This window comes from Corythoichthys intestinalis, chromosome 16 (assembly GCF_030265065.1).
Source record: "Corythoichthys intestinalis isolate RoL2023-P3 chromosome 16, ASM3026506v1, whole genome shotgun sequence".
Lineage (NCBI taxonomy): Eukaryota > Metazoa > Chordata > Actinopteri > Syngnathiformes > Syngnathidae > Corythoichthys > Corythoichthys intestinalis.
In genome coordinates this window covers 33,653,151-33,674,604 of record NC_080410.1, presented here as the reverse complement: position 1 = coordinate 33,674,604, position 21,454 = coordinate 33,653,151, and the positions used below count along the sequence as shown (strand labels likewise).

The following is a 21,454-nucleotide window of genomic DNA, read 5'->3' as shown; positions in this document are numbered from 1 at the left end:
CCTACCACAACAAAACAAGTAGGAGCTAATATTGACATAGGAACTAAAGTTATACAACATAAAATATACAATATAAATGAATACTACATCACATTTGTAAAATATAAACACATAATAAAATAAACAATCGCCCATTTAAATAAAATAAATTGAAATGAGCTAAAACACCTGTAATTAAATAATAAGAATACTACCCAGATCCTGCTTACATAATTAAATGTATTAATTTCTGTGTGGCACTTTAACTTGAGAAAATCTACCAATAAAGCTTTTGAAAACTGTTCATATGAAAAAAAAAAATGATTCATTGAGGCATTTCATTTGTAAAATACATGTTAAAATCTTTGTCATTTGGACTGCTTTTCTGTTTAGCACAGGACTTCTTTTTTCTACTTTCTTTCAGAAAAAAAAGCTGACCAATACGCGGGTCTGAAAGGCAAATTGTTGTTGGATTATCTTTAAATACCCGCTACTTTTTGAGCAGAATTCTAGCTTTGTATAGGCTAATGTTCCTATTGTTGGAAGCACAAAGGTGTGTAATAAACAACTAGCATATTTATATTTTGCATTTTGTTTACTTTCTGTACCGAAAATGAACCGAACCGTGACCTCAAAACCGAGGTACGTACCGAACCGAGATTTTTGTGTACCGTTACACCCCTAATAGTTACTGAAAGTTAAAAATGAAAGTAGTGGTACCTCGACATACGATCACTTCGACACACGATCTTTTCGACATCTGATGTAAAATTTGACAGCGTCGCAATTTCATTGTTTTCCCGCAAGACTGACGCAAGGCGGATTTTCTTGTGAGAGAAATCAACATGACATGGGTTCCAAGAATGTTAAAGCAGGTGATGAGAAAAGAAAAAAGGTGAGGCTTACCATTGAAATGAAGATGGAATGATGGAAAAATATGAGCGTGGGGTGCACGTCCATGAACTGCTTGACAATACTCCGACAACCTCTGTTCGCCAGTCTTTATACGTTAAGGTGACAATTATTATTCTGGTACCATCGCCAAAGAGATCACCAGCTCCGTCAGGTTTTTAATCATTTCATTCAGAACTTGTTCAACAAAACACTCGTCGCAAACAGATAGCAATAACGACGTGAAAAGACAAAGTCAACTGCACTCTCTCACGCTGCCGTCAGCCCCGCGGTGCGTTCAGGTACACTACGCAAAATACACAATGTATTTGTGTTGCTCTTGTAATTGCTTTTTTTGCAATAGTAACAGCAGTATTTATTAAGGATTTTGTAAAAAGGCACTGAACTGGTGTGACTAGAAGAATGGATACCACTGCAGATAGTCATTTTAGAACAATATTGATGCCCGTCCAGAATTAATTAGACCTAAACTTTCACTTCATAAACGCGTTGCCTTTTTATTTTCTATGAGAACGTAGGTCTTAGCTTTCTTTAGGTGGCCAAAATATGCCTGAGCATAAAACCAACTAATTGCAAATCGCAACCAGGGGGGTCTAAGACACGTAACATGCAAACAACCTGGCATTTTTAACAGATTCAATGTAGGTTCTTGGGCTGTGGAACGAATTAATGGAATTATAATGTATTCTTATGGGAAAATCCTGCTCAACATGCGAACATTTCGATTTACAAACAAGGTCTTGGAACGAATTAACTTCGTATGTAGAGGTACCACTGTACACTGTGTTTACATGCATGATAATAACTACCAATATTATCATTTCACAATGATTTAGATTACCGTATTTTCCGGACTATAAGTCGAACCTTTTTTATACTTTGGCTGGGTCTGTGATTTATATATTGTTAAAATACAGAATTTTACATCTTCTGAAATGTTAAACTGGCCGAGCATGGAGTAAACATTACCCACAACCAGCCGCGAGAGGGCGCTATTTGCTCACGATTAACAAAGGTGGGTAGATAGTCAAAAATTGTACTCAAGTAAGAGTAGCGTCACTTCAAAATAATATTACTCAAGTACAAGTAGTCATTCAAAAAAATCTCAAATACAAGTAAAAAAGGATTCAATGAAAAAACTACTCAAATATTGAGTAATTCCTTATAATGCCTTATTTATTTTAAAAATGATAGCATAAGGTAATCCATCAGAACGGTTACTATTATTATACATAGACTTCACTATTCGTTGACGAGACAGCTCCTACAGACATTGCGCCACGTCTGCCCCTGTAGGGGGCCGGGCCAGGCAGGGCATCATGGTTTCACTGCGATAAACTCAAACACACGCTGCGTTCTAACGTCATATTTAGGTGGAAACAGGAGTGATTTGGTTGAGGATTCAAGGTCATTATTAGATAAAATAGCAACCATTCAAGCACTTTGAATAATTATGGAAAAAAAACTAATGGGAAAAATTAGCGTTAACTTTAGCTTGAAATATTTACGTACAATTAATGATAACTGCCTGGTCTTTTGCTTTTAACGAAGGAGCTAGACTGTTTTATATTCATATCTATAGAAATTCCTGGATTTACGCATTTATTTACAAGAATTTTCAATTTATACAGTTCTTTGTTTTGTGATGGTCGCCATGTTGGATTTTGTATCCATACACAATAGCGTAACTTTACATTCAAATTTCATTCAAAGTTTTTTGGCAAAAAAAGTCCGTACAAAAAAAAAAAAAAAAAAGGCATTTACGTGTTTTATTTTATGTAACATTTCAATCTAAAATCGACGAGGGCCAGATAGCCAACAAGACATGCGGAGGCAATAGTGACATAGGAATTTAACCTAACTAAGTTGGGATTGTATATAGAAAAATGCAAAATTTGCTTTTATTGAGTAAAATTGCATGAATCTGCATGCTTTCCTCAAGTATTAAGCCTCTGATGTGAAAATTGTATGATTTATTAGCTGTTGAAAAATTGCACTAAATAAAAAAAATTAAGTCGCTATTTCAGGCCATAGACTTCATAATGATATTGAAGGGACACATTCCCCAGACACTGTGCCACGCCTTCAAGTTGGGGGCCGTCCCACACTCCGCGTTTCAGCCGGTCGAAGTCGGTCGCAGTTATTCTCAAACACATGCAGCGATCCAAGGCCGGATTTAGGTTGAAAAAGTGCGAAAGCTGCACCGCATACAATCAGTAAGGATTGTCTTAAGAGTGATTTGTTCAAGGATTGAAGGTCATTATTATATGCATGAATTTTGAAACGTGAAAAAAATCAATGGGAGAAATTAACCGCTACTGCATTGGCGTCATAATTCACAATATTTACGTAAAATAACTGCTAACTCCCTGGTTTTTCGCTTTGAACCAAGAATTGAGACTGTTTTACGTTCATATCTATAAAAAATTCAGAGATTTAAGCGTTTATTCACAAAGTTTTCAACTTAAAAAGCTCTTTGTGGTGATAAGGCGGCGCCACAGTGCCTTAAAGACTAGCAGCACATTCGACATATTTATGTAAAATAAATTTTAAGTGCCTGTTTTTTTTGTTTTGTTTTAACCTAGAATCTAGACTGCTTTACGTCCATATGTATAAAGAGTTCAGGTAATTTCGCATTTACTCATAAGAATTTTCAACGTAACGCTCTTTGTGGTGATAAGGCTGTGCCACAGTGGCTTAAAGACTAGCAGCACAGTTCGACATATATACGTAAAATAAATGCTAACTGCCCTTTTTTTTTTTTTTTTTTTTTTTTTTTTAACCAAGAATCGAGGCTGTTTTATGTCCATAGCTATATAGAATTCAGGGTTTTAAGCATTTATTCACAAGAATTTTCAACATAAAAAGCTCTTTGTGGTGATAAGGCGGCGCCACAGTGGCTTAAAGGCTAGCAGCACATTCGACATATTTACGTAAAATAAATGCGAACCGCCCGGTTCTTTGCCGTTTTAACAAAAATCAAGACCGTTTTACATCCATATGTATAAAGAATTCAGGTATTTAAGCATTTACTCACAAGAATTCTCAACGTAAAAAGCTCTTTGTGGTGATGAGGCGGCGCCACAGTGGCTTAAAGACTAGCAGCACATTCAACATATTTACGTACGTAAAATAAATGCTAACTGCCCGTTTTTGTTTTTTTTTTCTTTTAAACAAGATTCGGGACTGTTTTATGTCGATATCTGTATAGAATTCAGGGTTTTAAGCATTTACTCACAAGAATTTTCAACGTAAAAAGCTCTTTGTGGTGATAAGGCGGCGCCACAGTGGCTTAAAGACTAGCAGCACATTCAACATATTTACGTATAAGAAATGCTAACTGCCTGTTTTTTATTTTAACCAAGAATCGAGACTGTTTTATGTCCGTATCTATATAGAATTCAGGGATTTAAGCATTTATTTACAATAATTTTCAACGTAAAAAGCTCTTTGTTTCCACAGACAAAGGCCCCCTATTAATCGGCTCCGTCAATATATTATGAAGTATATGTTCGGGCAAAAACTTAAATGATATGTAAATATTGCTATTGATCTTAAAATATAGGTGACAGTCTCTGCATTTGGTGATTTTTGTGCATCTAGCGTAAAATCTGAGAGTTTTATCGCCATTTTAAGTTTTGTTATACGTATATAAAAAAATAATAATAATCGGGATTTTATTAGGGAACGACTTTGAATTTTTTTTATGCCGCTGCTCATGAAGATTTATATTGTTCTATGCCTAAGGGATTTGCCTGTTTTCGTTTTAGGTCGCTAGCGGCTTTGGTTTTGAAAATATTTGAATTTTAAGTTTTTGAAAATAGACCCCAATGGAGCGACTCCGCGCCCCGTTTCCCATCAACTTATAATGAAGTCTATGTATTTTACCATAACCTATGAGATGACCGTATTAGGCCAAAAATATACCAGAATCATCGAACTCTGACTATAAAAATAGACATGAAAATCACCTGACCCAAGAGCATGACTGTCCTCTAGTGGATAAACACATTTTCCACCATGAAACTAAAACTAGCTCTGCTTTTCTGTGGTCTATCGGTGCCAAGTAAAAACTAGGAAAGTTTGAAATCTGCACTTTTACTTTTGACGCCCTATCTAAAATACTTTATTTCTACTTTGCAACAAATGGTGTATAACATACAATATATTTTCCACCAAAAACTCAATTTATAGTACAATGCGACTATGTTTTTTTTCCTTTGTCTGACGCATTTTTTGACTAGTACGACCTATGCTCCGGAAAGACTTTTAGCCCAAAAAATACAGTACATTATATACAGCATTTAAAAAGTGGAAACAAAAGACTCAGAATCAAGCAAAACGCTTAATCTATTTAAGCATAAAGCAGCATTCTTACTTCCTTCTTGCAGTGCAGGAAGGTATGATACTTATAGTGGTGAAGGGAATGATACAAACTGTAGACACGGCAGGCTTCAATAGAGAGCTTCAGATCCTAAAAATAAAGTAAATATAGATTTACATACAGTAGTTATTGCAAATCAACACTGAGTCATTTGATGGAATAATGAAGACGAGTTTGTTATAGCAGTAGAAGTACTTACTTGATGCTTGGGAATGCTCCTCTTGCCACGGTTGAGAGTTTTACGGTTGTAACCCTCCCCGCCAAGTCGAACTTTGACAGTCCCAGATTCCAACGGGTCAGCTGTCATTTTCGGGAATATATGAAGAGCCTCCTAAACAACAAAAAAGACACACAAAGACGGGAAAATAGTTTAATTTCTCTTTTGCCCCTCCTAGTCTTTTCTTGTGTACTTATTTACATACCTGGTGCTGAGCACTCATGCTGACTCTTCTCAACAGTCTTTTCTTCTGCTCATTCAGCAGACTGTCAATCTTCCTCATGGGCGGCAGGTATAACTCATCTAAGTGATGAAAAAAGATCAGGTTTTTAAAATGTAGTTTTTAAATACAGTGTGTTCCAAAATGGTTGACCCCATTCTAAATGCCCATATCTCGGAAACTACTCGATGAAAAAAATTAAACTAAATACACTTTATGTTGAAGGTCATAAGATTTATTGGTTACCGTATTTTTCGGACTATAAGTCGCAGGTTTTTTTCATAGTTTGGCTGGGGGTGCGACTTATACTCAGGAGCGACTTATGTGTGAAATTATTAACACATTATGATATCATTTCACATGTTATTTTGGCGTTCTGTTGTGACACTGATGGTTTGGTAAACCTGTTAGCATGTTCTTTATGCTATAGTTATCTGAATAACTCTTAATAGCTATGGCCACGTTCGCGTTCTGCCTTTGGCAACGTGTGTTCAATTGTATTATTGACTTTTTTATATTGAAATGCATGCTTTTAGTTTGTAGCGCTTTCACGCCCAAGTGGGGGCGCACTCGCACTTGTTTACGCGAAGAAGAGCGCTCACGAGAGTGAGAGAGAGCGAGCGAGAGAGAAACGGCTGCGAACCTACGTTCATTGTTTATGCTTGTAAAATATCTCTACAGAGGCAACGCCTGTGTGTATCATCTTTTCTGTTGTTGTTGTGTGTTTTCCACACGCGATCGGAAACTTAGAGCCAGTTGTGTGGTTGTTTGAACGATGTGCTAATGCTAGCGAACGCATGCTAACCGTTTGTGTCATTGCTGTAATTGCACCTAATTATCATTTATTTACGTTGATGCGAACCTGTTTGGTATCGAGGACGAAATTGCTTCAGCAAATTATACGGACGTCCAGCATCGTCATTTGGGAGTTTAGCTCGCTGTATAGCCAGGACCGAGCCGTGGCATCCTGGTGAGGACAGTATATTCGCATTTCGTTGTTCATGCATCATGTAACATCATACTGTACACTTATTCAGCATGTTGTTCACTATTGTATTTTTATATTAAATTGCCTTTCAAGATGACATATCTGTTCTATGTGTTGGATTTTATCAAGTAAATTTCCCCCAAAAATGCGACTTATACTCCGGTGCGACTTATATATCTTTTTTTCCTCTTCGTTGGGCATTTTATGGCTGGTGCGATTTATACACAGGTGGACTTATAGATCAAAAAATACGGTAAATTTACAAAGAAAAGTACAAATATTTGTTGGCTCTATGACAGATTTTCATAAATGTTCAATACGAGCGCCGCCTGTGACTCTGCATACGTCAAGTCGGTATTCGAGCTCGTCCCAAACTCGCTGAAATTTCTTTAAATTTTTGGTGCCAAGTCCTAATTTGTTTTGTAGTTGGTGCCTTCTTTGCAAAATTTGTGAAGAAGGCACGCTGCACTGTCTTCGGTGACTGAGTCCGAGCTTACTCTAACACGCAAAATGCCTTTTCTTTCGAAGTGAATGGCATTTCTTAACCTGAAAAGTTAGAAATGCCAAACGTTACACACAAAAACTTGAAATGTTTCTACACAAGCCGTGAAAATTTGAGGTCATTCCAACGAAAATTATCAAAATTATTGGCCTATGAAATGGGCTCAAACATTTTGGAACACCCTGTATATTTCAGTCTTAACTCATCGACCAAAACTGATAGCGATAGACATCTGATACATTTTGACTGGGAGGGCCAGCAGCAAATATGGACATCTATCGCCATCAATGGGAGTGAAACATGATCACTCAGTTCTAGCCTTCCCTGTTTAAATGGATTTGAGCTCTACAACAGTCAATGCCAGTGAATGAGTTAAGGGCTACAAGTAACAAAATAATCAAATTGTGTAGGGATATTGCTTTCCGTAAAATATAAATATTAGGGCTGTCAAAATTATCGCGTTAACGGATGGTAATTAATTTCTTAAATTAATCACGTTAAAATATTTGACGCAATTAACGCACATGCCCCGCTCAGATTAAAATGACAGCACAGTGTCATGTCCACTTGTTACTTGTGTTTTTTGTCTCCCTCTGCTGGCGCTTTGGTGCGACTGACTTTATGGGTTTAAGCACAATGAGCATTGAGTAATTAGTGACAACAATGATGAGCTACTAGTTTATTTTTTGATAAAAAATTTTACAAATCTTATTAAAACGAAAACATTAAGAGGGGTTTTAATATAAAATTTCTATAACTTGTACTAACATTTATCTTTTAAGAACTAAAAGTCTTTCTATCCATGGATCGCTTTAACAAAACATAATATTAATGCCATCTTGTTGATTTATTGTTATAATAAACAAATACAGTACTTATGTACAGTATGTTGAATGTATATATCCGTCTTGTGTCTTATCTTTCCATTCCAACAATAATTTACAGAAAATTATGGCATATTTTATGGATGGGTTGAATTGCGATTAATTACGATTAATTATTTTTTTAAGCTGTGATTAACTCGATTAAAAATTTTAATCCTTTGACAGCCCTAATAAATATATATGCAGCGCAATATACTGTATATATGTCTCAATTTATATGTTTATTTAGTGAAACAATTTTTTGACATTCTACACATTTTCCTCCATTGATTTCAACATCTGAGCTAATGGAGAGGCACTGTTTAAGTGACTAGCTCCATCTAGTGTTAAAACTAGGAAGTGGAACAGAATGTAGGCGGGATTCAAGATTGGAATTAAAGCTGAAACGATTACTCGAATATTTCGAGTAACTTGATTTTAAAAAATTAATTGAGGTATTTTCTCCACCGAGAGGAATCATTTAGTTTTGCCAACTTTAAGCATAACGTTTTGCCCGGACTACTATTAATGTGGCACAATGCGCTAACGTCACGTGTGTAGAGGAAGTAAGAAGGGAGAGGCGGCGGATATATTTGATTTCAACCACGCATGAATATAGAGGTAACGACGAAGAATCCGACGAAAGAAAAGAGAAAGGCACCAAGAAAAAGCAGAAAATGTCAGTGGGAGTATTTCAAGCTGGAGACCAAGATGAACACTGTTTCATGTATTCGCTGTAAGACAATGCTTGCATAGCACTACCCCTCGGGACAAGGTAAAATTAAGTCAACGAAGAAGATTAACGTTATTGTACCTTGCTAACATAACGTTAGCTCTGCGGAGGGCTAGGTTTTTTATTAATTATGACTACTGTCAATGTGTGGCTAATGTGTCTTTCATACAGGATTTATTTAATCTGTACAAACAGAGCGCTGTAGAGTGATGAGGGTGTAAAATGAAAACATAATCAAGCTAACTGTTAATTTTAGCTTGGTAGTCATTGATGGATAAAACACCAAGTAGCACTGGTGCCTAATGTGCGCCAATACAGCAGGTATCATACATTTTACTTTGAACAGTGCAAAAACTCAAAATCCTGTCAGGACTTACAATTTAGACTTAAAACTTAAGTAGAACTTAAAAATAGCTTGACACAAATGAAAATTCAATTGAAACACGTGGGAAAAACACCTAACTTTTAAGTGATTTTGTGTTATCAAGCGTAATGACATTTTTAGGTAAAAATAGGATTTTTTTTTTTTTTTTTTTTTTGGGGAGTGAAAGAAGTGAATTTGTTTTTTTTTCCTAGTTACATCTGAGACACTATTGGCTGTTTTCAACCATGTACGTCTAAAATAAAGACACTAATTGCCGAAAAACGGTTCAATATTTGGTGAAATGTCTTGTTTTCTCATGTATATTTATAATTGCTCTTTACCTAAATAAAAAATGTTTTACCCGATTACTTTATTAATCTATGAATTTTCAGTAGAAAATTTGATTACTAAAATGTTCGATAGCTGCAACGCTACTTCTAATCCTGGCCATATTCAGTGATATTTTCATAATTTTCTGTGGGCCAATAAAAAGCTGGCAGTAGGCCACAGTTGGCCCACGGAATGTTGTTTTGTCACCATTGTTATCTACAGTGATTGACAGCTAACCAGGGGCGGAACTTATGGGAATGCTGGGGGAGCGACCGGTTTGCGGGCGTAAAGTGGGTGTGGTTTGGTGACAGTAGGGTCAAACGGAAAGGTAAGATGATGCGCGGAGCTGTAATATAGTGTTTCAAGAGTTAAAATATCTAAAAGTCATTCTGATTCTCACAGACATGCTTGACTGGTTGCCTGGAGTGGCCGGCAAAAAAATTCCACTAGCCCCCGTTGGACAATCCACTCGGGGGATCCTGTTTATGCTCATTTCACCTGGGCCCTGTTCACATTTGTTCCACCACTGGAACTAACCACTTGTAATTGTAAAGACCATTCTGCAGCCATGTGACATATGAACAAAATGTTCTTAATTTCTCACATCAAAAAAGGTTGGCTTTCTGTGGTGCGGTGAATTCTCACCATCTGTGTCCTCAAGGGCTTGGATCATGTCAGGATCAAGCGCTGTGCTGACCAACATCTCCACATAGCTCCTAAACATCTCTCTCATGGCCCGACTATTCATTCCAACCCGCAGAAGTCCTGAAAACAAACATGACTTCCACTGAGCTTTACGTGGGATGAAGCGGGACATTCGTATACAGAGATGCTGACCTTCATCTTCACTGGGCGGGGAGGAATCCGATTCGGAGGAGGAGGACGGCAACTCCTTCATCCACTTCTTTCTCTTCTTGGGAGGAGGCTCCGTCTTGTCCATTGACGTTTTGCCTCTTGAGTGATGCACCATCTTCTTCTCAACTCTTCTTTTTTCCTCCTTTACCCTCAAGCATTGCGCTGTTCCTCTTCTGACTTCTAAGATTTCCCTCGCCAACTCCCTTTCTTCCTCCTTGTGTCTGGCCTTTTCCGTGACTCCGGTTTCTGGCCCAAGTCTCTCTTTCTCTTTCAGCCTGTCCTTCATCTGTTTCTCCTTTTCCTTGCATTCACGCTCCCTTTCTTTGCACACCCTGTCCAGTTCCTCCCTCTCTTTAAGTTCCCTGCATTTTTTCTCTCTCTCTTTTTGTTCTCTTTCCGTTTCTCTCAGCTCCTTGTTCTTTTCCTCTTTCTTATCCTTGTCCCTTCTTTCACTCTCCTGTTTGAGGAGGGCCGTTTGATCTTGTCCATTAGGCTCCCTGTCTGACTGCTCCCTATTCTGTTTGTCATTTTGCGCTTCCTTCTCCACATTCTCCTTTTCTTTCCTTTCCCTTTCTCTCTGCTCCCTGTCCTTTTTCTCCCTGTCGATTTTTTCCTTACGCTCTCGTTCTTTTTGCTCCTTCTCTTTCTTCTCCTTCAGCTCCTTCTCTTTGGGTCTCTCTTTGTCCCTGTCGTCTCGCTCCACCCGAGGTGGGGTTTGATTGTGAGGGGCGGGTAGTTGTTTTGGTAGCGACTGGCGCCTGTCGGTGAAAAAAAAGACAGAGGTTGAAATCAGCCGGTCGTTCGGGACGTTGTATTCAGCAGCTGGTGGATTCTGTATTTTCTGTGTACAGTATAATTGAGCCACTTAGTTTGTCTAATAAAACTATTTAATTAGAGGCCTTATAGTTAATTCATATTGTTTAATTTTAAATAATTTTAATCGTAGAAATCCTTTTTTTTTTTTTTTTTTTTTTTTTTGAGAGTATGTTAGTGAATGATTGAATAAAATAGTAAAAGTGAACACTGTTTTTAAACTTTTCATTCAGGAATTATGTTTATTTTTGAATAAATGTTTCGATTACATTCATAAAGGACAAGCGTCTCAAATTTGCAGTTCTGGGACCAATTGCTGCCCGCGGGATGTTTTGTGGTAGATATTTGACAACCAATTGTAGTACAAGTAGTCCCCAGGTTACAAACGAGCGCCATTCCTACACTGGAGATGTAAACTGATTTTACGCATAAATCGGAATCAACCCTTTAATTATCCCTAAATATCCCTTAAATCTCAAAATAACCATCCAAAAACATGTATTATTCATTATATTAATAAAATAAAGTAAAAAATGACATAGATAGATAGATAGATAGATAGATAGATAGATAGATAGATAGATAGATAGATAGATAGATAGATAGATAGATAGATAGATAGATAGATAGATAGATAGATAGATAGATAGATAGATAGATAGATAGATAGATAGATAGATAGATAGATAATTACTTCCCTCTGTTAACACCGATCACACCACAGTTCTTCTTACAACTGACATTTATTAATTTGTCACTGTCAAACTATGAACACACTATTAGAAAATAAAATACAATATGACAAAGAGCGTACAATAATGCTATAAAGTAAATCAATAGAGACATATTTGCGTATATAAACATACCTCAATGGCTGCACAATTATACCAAGGGAAATAAGGACCAAATCTTGCTTGGGCAATTCAACAAGGAAAATGACAACTATTAGTGGCACCTGTCCAGCAGTGAAAACGAATGCTGTTCAATAAGTTAGCGGGCTAATAGCGAGTTAACAGGTGAGCAAATGTTAATGTTCAGCCCCGCATCCCAACGTGAAAGTAGCACTCAAAACCAACGGAAAATAGCGCTGGGTGGAAAATCAATTAACTACGTAGTAATACATTAAAAGGATTACATTTCATATAGATGTGCCTTTCATGACATTCAGGGTCAATGTACAGAGGTCAATAAAACAATCAGTACAAACATAAGAGTTAAAAAGCATAAATGCAGTATAACTTACCTAAGAGTCAGACCAGTTCTGTGCCACGGCTTTCTGGAACACACTCTGACGTAGTCTTTCTTGTTGACGTTCTCCAGGAACTTCACATACAAGCGTTGGTATCGCATTTTAGCATCACCAAAATAACCCAGATACTGGGGGAAGAGAATTTTGAAATAATAGGAATGATTCATCACATATTCTGGATATAACATGATAAGTAAATGCTGGGAAATACTGTCCCTGAATAGAAATGCTGTCAGAAAAATCTAACTGGATGCTTGTTAAACTATGTTATTTAAAGATAATGGCGATACTAATTTCAGCGCGCTATTTTTACTGCAAGTCCCTTTAGAGGGCGCTGTACAATCCAACATGATTCAGTATTGATTTTTTTAAGAAGGAAGTTCACTGTAAAACTCACATTGCTGGTTGCACAAAACTGTCTTTGACCATCTTTGATCTCCGGACTGAATTTCTGGAGTAAGGCTTTCTGCACTCTCCAGATTGGTGGGGGCTCCCGACCCGTCTGCAAAGCCATCTGATGATGCAAACAAAAGAGTTCGGGTTCAGAGTTCAGGTGTTCGGCTACATAGTCATCAACCAAATTAAACTATCAAAGGCTTAATTATAGATCAATTGTAAAATGTTATGATTGGATTTAATTGATATTTATAATATTTGACATCATCAGAATAACAGCAAAACTGTATTATCTTTTTCTTATGAGTAGAAGCTAGCTAGCTAGCTGGCTGGCTGTGATGACTGAACAAGAGGACAAACTCAGTAATGTAAATAAGTAAACAAAATGTCTTATTCTGACTATATGCAAAACAGGGTTGCACGAGGTAGACTGAAACATTTAATCAAGGCTAACTCTTACAAAAAAAATTAAGAATAGAAGACGACATAAATTGGCTCGATCCATTCTTTTATTTAAAAAAAAAAACAACTGCTTAATAATGTCATGTCTTGCGTGTCATGCGAACGTTCATTCGCCCTTCCCGGTCAAAATGGATTGGACATCTAGTGCTGTCAATGGGAAGAAACATAAGCATTTACATCCAGTCTTCCCAGTTTAGATGAATTGGACGTCTATCGCAATCAATGGCATGCAGTGAGTTATACAATTTTTAAAAAAAACAAAAAAACAACATCTTCAGGGTGTTACTTTGGGCCGTAACCAGTATGTATTTTGTTTTTATTCATTTTAATTTAATTCATTTAGTTTTTGTTAACATTGGTATACAGTGATCCTTTTTTTTTTCTTTTTAATGAATGGTTTTTAAAAACTTAAAATGTAATAATAATGATAGGTTTTAAACATGAATAAAGTAAAAAAAATGTTTGTCTTTATTAAATGCGTCATTGAGTGAGTCCACTCAGATCCACTTAAGCCGCTCTCTTACACACAATGAGTTGCCACTGCAACTGTTTAACAAGTTAAACGATGATTGACACATGCGGCGCTTTGAAGTTCCGGCTTCCTGGCGTCTCTGACAAGATTAGACCTTAACGCCTGTCAATCATCTTTAACTTTACAAAGCGAATCCAGTACACTGCCTGACGAAGAAAAGCGGCAGGAGAAACGAGTAGAAAGGCAACGCGTCATTGAGGCTTTCACTGCAATAAACTCAAACACACGCTGCGTTCTAACACTGAATTTAGGTGCAAAAAGGACAAAAATTTTAGTGCATAGAAGCAGGCAGGAGTGTCTCGAGAGGGATTTCGTCAGAGATTCAAGGTAATTATATTTAATAGCACAATGCATGCACCTCGAAACGGGAAAAAAACCCGGAAATGAATGGAAAAAATTAGCGTAACTTTAACTTGAAATATTTATGCAAAATGAATGATAACTGCCCGTTTTTTTTTTTTGTTTGTTTGTTTTGTTTTTATTTTAGAAGAATCTAGACTGTTTTACGTTCATATCTATAGAAATTCCAGGATCTACGCATTTATTTACAAGAATTTTCAACTTAAAAAGCTCTTTGTTTTGTGATGGATGTCACATTCGATTTTGCATCCATACACAATAGCGTAATTTTACATTCAAATAATCAGGTAATTTTTGGCCAACTGCCCGTTTTTTGCATGCTTTCCTTTAGTATTAAGTTTCTGATGAGAAAATTGAGTGATTTATTAGGTGTTGAAAACTTGAAAAAAAATTTAAGTCGCTATTTCAGGCAAAAACTTATATGTTAAATATTGCTATTGATCCTGAAAATGTAAGTGACTATCTCTGCATTTGGTGATTTTTGTGCATCTATCATAAAATCTGCGAATTTTATAGCCATTTAAACCCCTTCAGATCTGAGCATGCTTCTAAAAGACATGAGGCGTTCGCATCTATAAATCATAAACACACTGAATTTAGTCGCTATTGCCACTTCTGGGAGATGATTAGACAGAAATTTACTCGTCGAAATCCAGTCATGAGGTTTAGCATGCCTTCTTTGCAATTTTTGGCTCTTTGAAAATGGCCGAGACAAAACACAATTTCAAAAAGGCAAACATCAGAGCTCATTTCTCATTAAAACAACCAATAAAAGCATGAAATATCTCAGATTCAAAAATTGCACTTTGTTCTGGTATTTGAGTGGAGTAAAAATCAGCGATGATTTTTTTTTTGCCCAGCAGAAAAAATGCGGGTCTGAAAGGGTTAAGTTTTGTTACACTTATATTTTAAAAAATAATTAATCGGGAACGACTTTGAATTTTTTTATGCCGCTGCTCATTAAGACTCATGAATTTTTTTGATGCCGCTGCTCATGGAGACTCATATACCGTAATTTTCGGACTATAAGTCGCAGTTTTTTTCATAGTTTGGCAGAGGGTGCGTCTTATACTCTGGAGCGACTTATGTCTGGTATTTCCTTTTCGATATGGTGCAGCTATAGGATTGAAAAACAAACTAAAGACAGGGGAACTGAAAAGCAAACAACTGCGGTAGGAGTGGGATATGGAAAGTATTCAAATTGATTGTTGAAGATGCTATACGGAAACCTGTGTCGGCTTCACTGAATGTAAACGAATGTGGGGCTTTGGTCTCATATGAGAAATACATTTAACAAACTTTTCCATTGTTATTTCCTTATGTAAATGCATTTATAAGGATCATAAAAATATGTAGACTATTTAAACGTTGAGAAAACTTGCGTTTTTTTTTCTGCCAACTCGAGGAGATTAAAATAAATGTCAAATCCACTATCCGCCTGTTAGAACAGACACACAAATATAAAAGTATTTAAAGTAAATATAAATGTTTATTGAATGTCCATCTTACAGTCTTGTTTTACTGGGAGAATTCGTTACAAAAGACAGGCTTTATCACACAAAACGCAACCACGCATCACATCCCCGCATTTCCTCCTTCTACTGAGTCCTCACAAATAAAACATAAAATTTCGGGGGGGGTTCCGACTCGTGCCTACAAATAAAACAAAATTTCGTGTTTTTTCCGGCTCGGGCAAGCAAATCGAGTTAATTGATCGGGCTCGGGCCGCGTCGGGTTTTAATACCCGAACTAACTTCTAGCGTCATATAATGTTAGCATACCGTACACCTATTCAGCCTGTTGTTCTCTATTGTATTTCAAATAGCCTTTCAAGATGACATGTCTGTTCTTGGTGCTGGACTCTATCAAATAAATTTCCCCCAAAAAATGCGAATTATACATGTTTTTTTCCTTTGCGTTACGCATTTTTTGGCTGGTGCGACTTATACTCGGGTGCGACTTATAGTCCGCAAAATACGGTATGCCTTAGAGAGGTGCCCATTTTGGTTTTAGGTCGCTAACGGCTTTGGTGTTGAAAATATTTGAAATTTAAATTGTTTTAAAAAATAGGCCCCCTACGGAACAGCCCCACGCCCCGTTTCCCGTCAACTGATAGTGAAGTCCATGGTGGGATATAAAATGTTCTCCAATTCTGCAATGAGCCTAATGTACACATCCTTCAAACTCACCTTGAGTGTCCCGATGTCCTCCGTTCGAATAACAAACTCGTCCCTTTCGCGGAAGATTCCCTCCCCTCCACTTTCACTGTCCTCCTCCTCGCTCTCCCCTGCGATTGCAGCATCAGCCTGTTTCTTGGCCAGGTGCAGGGCGGTGAGTCGCTGGGATGCCGGAGCTTCCTCTGGGGTGGGAGGAGACGGAGGTGGAGAGGAGGAGGCTGAGTGAGAAGAAGCCGACGGGGAGGAGGGGGACGCCTGCCCGGCTTCTTGGTCGTGGTCAGAGCACGACGGGGGCGGCGTGGTGGACGGAGGGGGTATGGAGTGACTTTGGGGGAGGTTGGAGAGGGGGGGTGAGGGGATGGCCGGAGGGGAGGTAGAGGGGGGTGGGGAAGTGCCTGCTGCAGTTGGGGCTGCTTGGTAGGAGACCTGCTGCAGTTTGCAGGGAGGATAAGAGGGATCCACTTCTTCATCCTGCTGGATCGGCTGTGAGGAATTTACAGAGGCAGGCAGACACGCAGGAGAGTAGGTGGGTGGTGAAGGGGAATCAGAGGGTGATGCAGACGCTGGAGCCGGAGTGAATGCGGGGCCTGATGGTGAATCTGGAACACAAGGAGGGGGTGGAAATCAGCTTTATCTTCAGCTGCTGAATGCTAAATGAAGTCGCTTTGCTCGTTTGCTGGATTTTGGGTTGATGGGCGAGTTTAGTTTGATAGAAAGACAACTAGTTGTCATTTGATCGGTTTTGCATATACTTGTCATCTATATTTATTGAAAGAAAAAAAGTCATCATCAATGTGCTCATAAATTCATTTTACTGATTTCTACGACATATGACAAGTTGGCTGAAAACAATTAGTAAATTTTAAAATCTAAGAACTTGAATAATTCAAAAAGGAACTGTTTCATCAATATTTTTCTCTTGTATATGATGGCTGAAATAAACAAACAAAAAAAGCCCTTTATATGGTCAAAGGTTTGAGATCACGCAGACAATTTTGTGTTTTCCATTCAATGTTGCACTTTCATTTATCAAATGAGTTGCAAAATGATAATTGACGGAAAATTAAAGCCAAAATGCCAAAGGTCTGCAATGCTTTAATTGCTACAAATGGAGCATTTTCTGCTGAAAACTAAATAAATTTAAAATACAGTAGTAGAAACTAAAGATGTCCCGATTGATCGGGATGCCGATCGATCGGTCCGATCACGTCATTTTCAAAGTATCGGAATCGGCAAAAAAATATCAGACATGCCTTTTTTTAATATATATATATTTTTTATTTAAATCGTTTTCTAATTGTATTTAACGTTACAAACAAAATGTCTTACACTCATCCAGCGTAGTTTTGGCTTAAAGTAGGGCTATCAAATTTATTGCGTTAACGGCGGTAATTAATTTTTTTTAAGTAATCACGTTAAGTAAGTAACGTATGCGCTGCACGACCCACTCACGCATTGTCGCGTTCAATCTATAAAGATGCCGTTTTACCTATAGATAGCGCTAGAAGGCAGAGTATATTGAGTAGAGAGAATTTTGACAGCCTTTGGAGCCATTTATATGTGGCTATACAAAGCCTATACAGCTAAATATAGCCTAAAGGCTATGTAAAGCCTTACAATACCTCTGTCAGCAATTAAAAATAACGTGGGAGGCAATGGGGGAAGAATGGTCGTAGTTGATCATTTTCTTAACACCCTATGTTCTTTCCCAACGCAGAGAAGATATATCAATTGGTGCCCCTACGCACAGTCATGGTTGAACTTCCCATCATGCATTTGGGCAGAAGTTAAATGGCTGCAGTAGTATTTACTGAAAGCTCAACAAATACACTAGATGGCAGTATTTAGTCACAATATACAAAGTCACGTTTATCCTTTAAGAATTACAAGTCTTTCTATCCGTGGATCCCTCTCATAGAAAGAATGTTAATAATGTAAATGCCATCTTGAGGATTTATTGTCATAATAAACAAATACAGTACTTATGTACTGTATGTTGAATGTATATATTCGTCCAAGTTTTATTAATTTTTTTCTTAATGCGTTGCCAAAATGTATATGATCGGGAAAAATTAATGATGAATGATTGGAATTGAATCGGGAGAAAAAAAAAAAAGCAATCGGATCGGGGAATATTGGGATCGGCAGATACTCAAACTAAATCGGGATCGGATCGGGAGCAAAAAAACATGATCGGAACAACCCTAGTAGAAACAGAAATACACACTTGTTACTGCCACAAGTAAAACTCTAAATCTGAATTTCTTTTCAGTATTTAATTCTTGTATTTGTTTGTATTTTTAATTTAATGAAAGTAGCTTTTATTAACATGACATTCATTTTTTTTTAAAATAAAAAAACAGTATAATAATACAGTAATTGCTAATATTGAAGTTTTTTTACTGACCAAAAATAGTCACTTGCCCGATAAAGGGTTAAAATTCTTGAGTGTCAACTTCCATTTAGTTGTCCACTGTTGTGACCACTGTCCATAAAAGGGTTCAAACCTGTTGTGCAACAGCACGGACATATGGCCACCAACACCTGACTTGGCTGATGATCTAAATAATGGTCTACATGTGAGGGTCTTCCTCGTCAGTTATGGAAGTTTTTGGCAAAGCAGACAGAGCACTAAATGACCTAATTTCAGAACCCTCTTGAATACTCCACCACCTGCTAAGCCAAAATACTTTGAGACCATATTGGCAGGTCATATTTGAACTAAACAGACAATTACCCTCCTCCAAAGGGGTGATTCCAAAAAAAAAATACTTATGGTTGACATTTAGGGCATTGCGTGTCTATTTAAAGCTTTGATGCACGAATTATGATTTCCTTTTTGTTCTTTTCATTACATTCACATAACTTTTACTCAAACCTGCAGCCCAGGGGCCAATTGCGGCATGGGAACAGCATTTTGCGGCCCACATTTGACATCCAATTGTAGTATTAGTGTTGTATAAATATTCGTATACAGTGATCCCTCGTTTTTCGCGATTAATAGGGACCAGAACCCGCCACGATAAGTGAAAAACCGCGAAGTTGCTATATTAAGGGTGTAACGGTACATGTATTTGTATTGAACTGTTTCGGTACATGGTGCTCGGTTCGGAACGGAGGCGTACCGAACGAGTTTCTGACGTAATGTAACCCTTACTTTTCGAGGCTGTGAGTCGATCGGGTTACAGTTTCTTTGTGTAGATTATATTTACTCCGTCTTCTGTACTATAATGAGGACCAACACGGTAGGACAGTATAACCAAGAAACGTCAACAGCACATCAACGTGGCCACCGCGAGAACGCAGTGCAACGCGGGCGTTAAAGTCAATCACCAATGCACAGCAGTCGCAGTGCGGCCGCGTGTTAGACGCGTCCCAGAGGCGGCTCAACACGACACACGCGAAAAGAATGGAAGAGTTTATTATTTGATGCGAGACGCGAGTCACGCGACCCTCCTGCGTCAAAACTACTACCGGTAGCTAGGAACGAGCAGACCGGAAGTCACTCGTGTAAAAATACGGTGGATCCGGTCGATTTTCAAACTAATATGCAATCGTAACCCACTTTTTGAGTCCATCAGATCTCTTGAGTGGTAGATCGGGGCACGGTTGACTTGTCTTTGTTGATTTACTGCTCTCTTCTCTGCTATAATACTAACCAACACGGCCCCGTGTTCAATACAAAACCCTCCTACCACAACAAAACAAGTAGGACCTAATATTCACATAGGAACTAAAGTTATACAACATAAAATATACAATATAAATAAATACTACATCACATTTGTAAAATATAAACACATAATCAAATAAATAATAGCCCATTCAAATAAAATAAATTGAAATGAGCTAAAACACCTGTAATTAAATCATAAGAATAATACACAGATCCTGCTTACACAATTAAATTTGTTCATTTCTGTGTGGCGCTTTAACTTGAGAAAATCCACCAATAAAGCTTTTGAAAACCGTTCATAAGGGGGAAAAAATGATTCATTGAGGCATTTCATTTGTAAAAAATACAGCACAGGACTTCTTTTTTCGTCTTTCTTTCAGAAAGAATGCTGACCAATACGCGGGGTCTGAAAGGCAAATTGTTGTCGGATTATCTTTAAATACCCGCTACTTTTTGAGCAGAATTCTAGCTTTGTATAGGCTAATGTTCCTATTGTTGAAAACACAAAGGTGTGTAATAAACAACTAACACATTTATATTCTGCATTTTGTTTTCTTACTGTACCGAAAATGAACCCAACCGTGACCTTAAAACCAAGGTACGTACCGAACCGAGATTTTTGTGTACCGTTACACCCCTAGTATGATGTTTTGTCCCCCCCCAAAAAAAACTTAAGTGTGTATATATATATTTTTTAATAAATGGTTTTAAGCACTTCAAATGTAATAATTCTGATAAGTTCTAAACATGTCCCACCGAATTATTTTTAAATGAGATTAAAGCAGAAAAATGCTTGGCTTCATTAAATGCTTCATTGAGTGAGTCCACTCAAACTCGCTCAAGCTACTCACTTACACACATTGAGTTGCCACAGCAACTGCTTAACAAGTCAAATGATGATTGACGCATGCGGCTCTTTGAAGTTCGCTTCTCTGGCAAGATCAAACGTTAAACGCCTCTCAATAATCGTTAACTTTAGTAAGCAACTTCGGTGCACTCACTGCCTGACCAACAAAGAGCAGGGAGAGAAAGGTGAGGAGGGACAGCTCATCTGTATTTTTTTTTTTTTTTTAATTGAAAAAAAATCCGAGTGAGGGCGCGAAGTTTGAAGCGCGAAGTAGCGAGGGATCACTGTATAGTAATAAATAAAAAGAATGAATAAAATGCTAATTTAAAAAATAAGCCATTAGTAAAAAATAAAACAAAAAAACCCCCCGAAAAAATAACAATAATGTATAAAAATTAAAACTTCAAAAACAAACTACATTAAAACTCATTTTTAAAAAAATAGGGAGAAAAAAAGAAGAAAGATGATCCAAAAAGTGGTCGGTGTATATTTTGCTGTGGGAATTTATTTGCCAATTGACGGTAATAGACTACCACAACACATACTGTGTGACTGTGCTGGAAGTGAATGAGTTAGGATAATGATTAATTTTTTT

General features: G+C 37.4%; 1 protein-coding gene across 3 annotated transcripts in view; it reads right to left on the bottom strand.

The window, feature by feature from the left end:
- prr12b (proline rich 12b) overlaps positions 1 to 21,454 on the bottom strand; it is a 48,746-nt gene that overhangs the window by 2,041 nt on the left and 25,251 nt on the right. For all 3 annotated transcript variants that reach the window (XM_057861217.1, XM_057861218.1, XM_057861219.1), the window contains 8 exons: positions 16,349 to 16,935; positions 12,807 to 12,923; positions 12,404 to 12,537; positions 10,330 to 11,105; positions 10,138 to 10,257; positions 5,698 to 5,795; positions 5,475 to 5,606; positions 5,270 to 5,365 (listed from right to left, as the gene is read on the bottom strand). In XM_057861217.1, coding sequence (XP_057717200.1) covers positions 5,270 to 5,365; positions 5,475 to 5,606; positions 5,698 to 5,795; positions 10,138 to 10,257; positions 10,330 to 11,105; positions 12,404 to 12,537; positions 12,807 to 12,923; positions 16,349 to 16,935 — 2,060 coding nt within the window. The remainder of the gene's footprint in view (positions 1 to 5,269; positions 5,366 to 5,474; positions 5,607 to 5,697; positions 5,796 to 10,137; positions 10,258 to 10,329; positions 11,106 to 12,403; positions 12,538 to 12,806; positions 12,924 to 16,348; positions 16,936 to 21,454) is intronic.